The sequence below is a fragment of the Tachysurus vachellii genome, chromosome 10 (genome assembly GCF_030014155.1).
Source record: "Tachysurus vachellii isolate PV-2020 chromosome 10, HZAU_Pvac_v1, whole genome shotgun sequence".
Taxonomy (NCBI): Eukaryota; Metazoa; Chordata; class Actinopteri; order Siluriformes; family Bagridae; genus Tachysurus; species Tachysurus vachellii.
The window spans coordinates 2,771,677-2,775,195 of NC_083469.1; the positions used below are offsets into that span (position 1 = coordinate 2,771,677).

The window sequence follows — 3,519 nt, forward strand, 5'->3', positions numbered from 1 at the left end:
TAGGTCTGTGTAGTCTCACATAGGTCTGTGTAGTCTCATATAGGTCTGTGTATTGTCTCAGAGGTCTGTGTAGTCTCACATAGGTGTGTAGTCTCACATAGGTCTGTGTAGTCTCACATATGTCTGTGTAGTCTCACATAGGTGTGTAGTCTCACATATGTCTGTGTAGTCTCACATAGGTCTGTGTAGTCTCACATATGTCTGTGTAGTCTCACATAGGTGTGTAGTCTCACATATGTCTGTGTAGTCTCACATAGGTCTGTGTAGTCTCACATAGGTGTGTAGTCTCACATATGTCTGTGTAGTCTCACATAGGTGTGTAGTCTCACATAGGTGTGTAGCCTCACATATGTCTGTGTAGTCTCACATAGGTGTGTAGTCTCACATAGGTGTGTAGCCTCACATATGTCTGTGTAGCCTCACATAGGTCTGTGTAGTCTCACATATGTCTGTGTAGTCTCACATAAGTGTGTAGTCTCACATATGTCTGTGTAGTCTCACATAGGTCTGTGTAGTCTCACATAGGTCTGTGTAGTCTCACATAGGTCTGTGTAGTCTCACATATGTCTGTGTAGTCTCACATAGGTGTGTAGTCTCACATATGTCTGTGTAGTCTCACATAGGTGTGTAGTCTCACATAGGTGTGTAGCCTCACATATGTCTGTGTAGCCTCACATAGGTCTGTGTAGCCTCACATAGGTCTGTGTAGCCTCACATAGGTCTGTGTAGCCTCACATAGGTCTGTGTAGTCTCACATATGTCTGTGTAGTCTCACATAGGTGTGTAGTCTCACATATGTCTGTGTAGTCTCACATATGTCTGTGTAGTCTCACATATGTCTGTGTAGTCTCACATATGTCTGTGTAGTCTCACATAGGTGTGTAGTCTCACATAGGTGTGTAGTCTCACATATGTCTGTGTAGTCTCACATAGGTGTGTAGTCTCACATATGTCTGTGTAGTCTCACATAGGTGTGTAGTCTCACATAGGTGTGTAGCCTCACATATGTCTGTGTAGTCTCACATATGTCTGTGTAGTCTCACATAGGTGTGTAGCCTCACATAGGTCTGTGTAGTCTCACATAGGTGTGTAGTCTCACATAGGTGTGTAGTCTCACATATGTCTGTGTAGTCTCACATATGTCTGTGTAGTCTCACATAGGTGTGTAGTCTCACATATGTCTGTGTAGTCTCACATATGTCTGTGTAGTCTCACATAGGTCTGTGTAGTCTCACATAGGTCTGTGTAGTCTCACATATGTCTGTGTAGTCTCACATAGGTGTGTATTCTCACATATGTCTGTGTAGTCTCACATAGGTCTGTGTAGTCTCACATAGGTGTGTAGTCTCACATAGGTGTGTAGTCTCACATAGGTGTGTAGTCTCACATATGTCTGTGTAGTCTCACATAGGTGTGTAGTCTCACATAGGTGTGTAGCCTCACATATGTCTGTGTAGCCTCACATAGGTGTGTAGTCTCACATATGTCTGTGTAGTCTCACATATGTCTGTGTAGTCTCACATATGTCTGTGTAGTCTCACATATGTCTGTGTAGCCTCACATATGTCTGTGTAGTCTCACATAGGTGTGTAGTCTCACATATGTCTGTGTAGCCTCACATAGGTCTGTGTAGTCTTGTGTACGTCTGTGTTCTATTATGTAGCACATATCCTGAAGGAACATTGTTCACTGTATACTTTACCAGATGTATATGGTTGAAATGTGAATAAAGACACTTGACTTAACACACTATCATTCACCTTGCCTTTGTCCATTCATCCATTCCGTGGACTTGAGCCTGCATTGTAAACGAGACAGACCCCCCCCCCCCCCACAGCCCCCGGCCCACCCCTTTCTCTCTCTCTGACACACAGTTTTCCACAGAGCATCAGTCCAGATCAGAACCAGCACACTTCTTTCATGCAGCAGTTCCACCATAACCAGGATAAAGCCTGAGATGATGCCTTTCTGCCCTGATGTGTGTATGTGTAGATGTTAAAGAGCAATCATAAAGACATAAAACATGTTTTTACTTAGTATTTATTTAATGTAAAAAGTTTAGTTATTTACTAGTGAAGGAATGGATAAATAAATGAATGAACGATTGATTAGCGAGTGCTTTATATATATATATATATATATATATATATATATATATATATAATGTATTTATATATAAATAAAGCGCGTCATGATGATTCCTCAACACACACTAACTGTACACAAAGTACATAAACTACATTTAGCAGCTGCATAATAGCCGACGTTGCATTACAGCTCGCAGATGCTGCAAGTTCACTAGTTCTAACTGATATTCCTTCTTATACCCTGAGAATATTGTGGCTCACAATGCTAGTGTGATTTGTGTATTGGATTAATGTTATGTGTTTCCAGAAAACTGTTCATGCTCGGTCATGCTGTGCTCTCTCTCGCTCTTTCTCTCTGGCTCAATACAAATCTGTCCATCATCGTCCAGGCACCGAAGCGTTTCAGTGGGACCGAGTCCAGCGAGCGCAGCTCTGAACCCCTGCAGAGGAAATGTCCTTTTTCTTCTTCCTTTAATATGAAATGCCATGCTGGACCTACATTGGACTGGATTTTATACCACTGATGTATTTTTTAACCGTGAATGTATGAAAATCTTTGCCCGATCTGCCTTAAAGCATCATCGGACGATTCATATTTTACATAACTTGCAAATGTCGTGTACCTTGGGTGTCGGACCGATTTGACATTCGATGTGCGTTTCATTTAAACCTGCATGAATAATACTGTACATATCACGCGAAGGGTTTTGTGTCTGTGAAGCCGAACGAGTCTGAAATGAAAGTTAGTTGAACTTTGGTGAAAACTTCTGCACAATTCCATATCCAATTCTCTAGGTGTAATAATAATATTCATTATTATCATTATCCAATAAAGTCTTATTTATATCATGCATCATGAGGTGTAATAAACTGCCCTTACGCTATATGCTTGTTCCTGCTTGTTTTTACGCAGAGTTTAAATATTAGATGTTTTTTTTCCCTAAATTTAATCCTCATGCATCTAAACTCTGTGTGCACATAAACTACTGCAGCGTGTGTGTGTGTGAGTGAGTGAGTGAGAGAAGAGAGAGAGAGAGAGAGAGAGAGAGAGAGAGAGAGGGATGCATGCTGCACACCAACCTTTTTCAGCGCTGACATTATAGGTGATCCAGTATATTTCCCCGTTGCTTCCCCCTTTTACTCACATACTGAAGACGTGGGGAAGTTTGCACAGCCAGCGTGCACGCGCGCGCGTACCCGTCCGCGTGCTCGGTTGATCCCGAGGCGCGCACACACACTGGTCCTGATGCTGAACAGCCTCCGCTTTCAAAGCACGCGTGTCTCCCCTCCCTCCTCCTCTTTTTTTTTTTTTTTTGTACTTCGCAACTGTCCAATCACATTTCACGAGGCGGGATTTTCCACAAAGAAGGGCGGAACAAATATGTTGGCGCGTGGTAGTGACGTGCATATTGTCACACAGCGCCGCCATCTT

The 3,519-nt window shown here is 42.5% G+C and overlaps 1 protein-coding gene across 1 annotated transcript in view; it reads right to left on the reverse strand.

The window, feature by feature from the left end:
* The window catches only part of dlgap2a (discs, large (Drosophila) homolog-associated protein 2a), a 266,024-nt gene extending 262,773 nt beyond the window's left edge, over window positions 1-3,251 (reverse strand). The window contains exon 1 of the mRNA XM_060879001.1: window positions 3,168-3,251. Coding sequence (XP_060734984.1) covers window positions 3,168-3,185 — 18 coding nt within the window. The 5' untranslated portion in view covers window positions 3,186-3,251. The remainder of the gene's footprint in view (window positions 1-3,167) is intronic.
* Window positions 3,252-3,519: the final 268 nt, after the last annotated feature.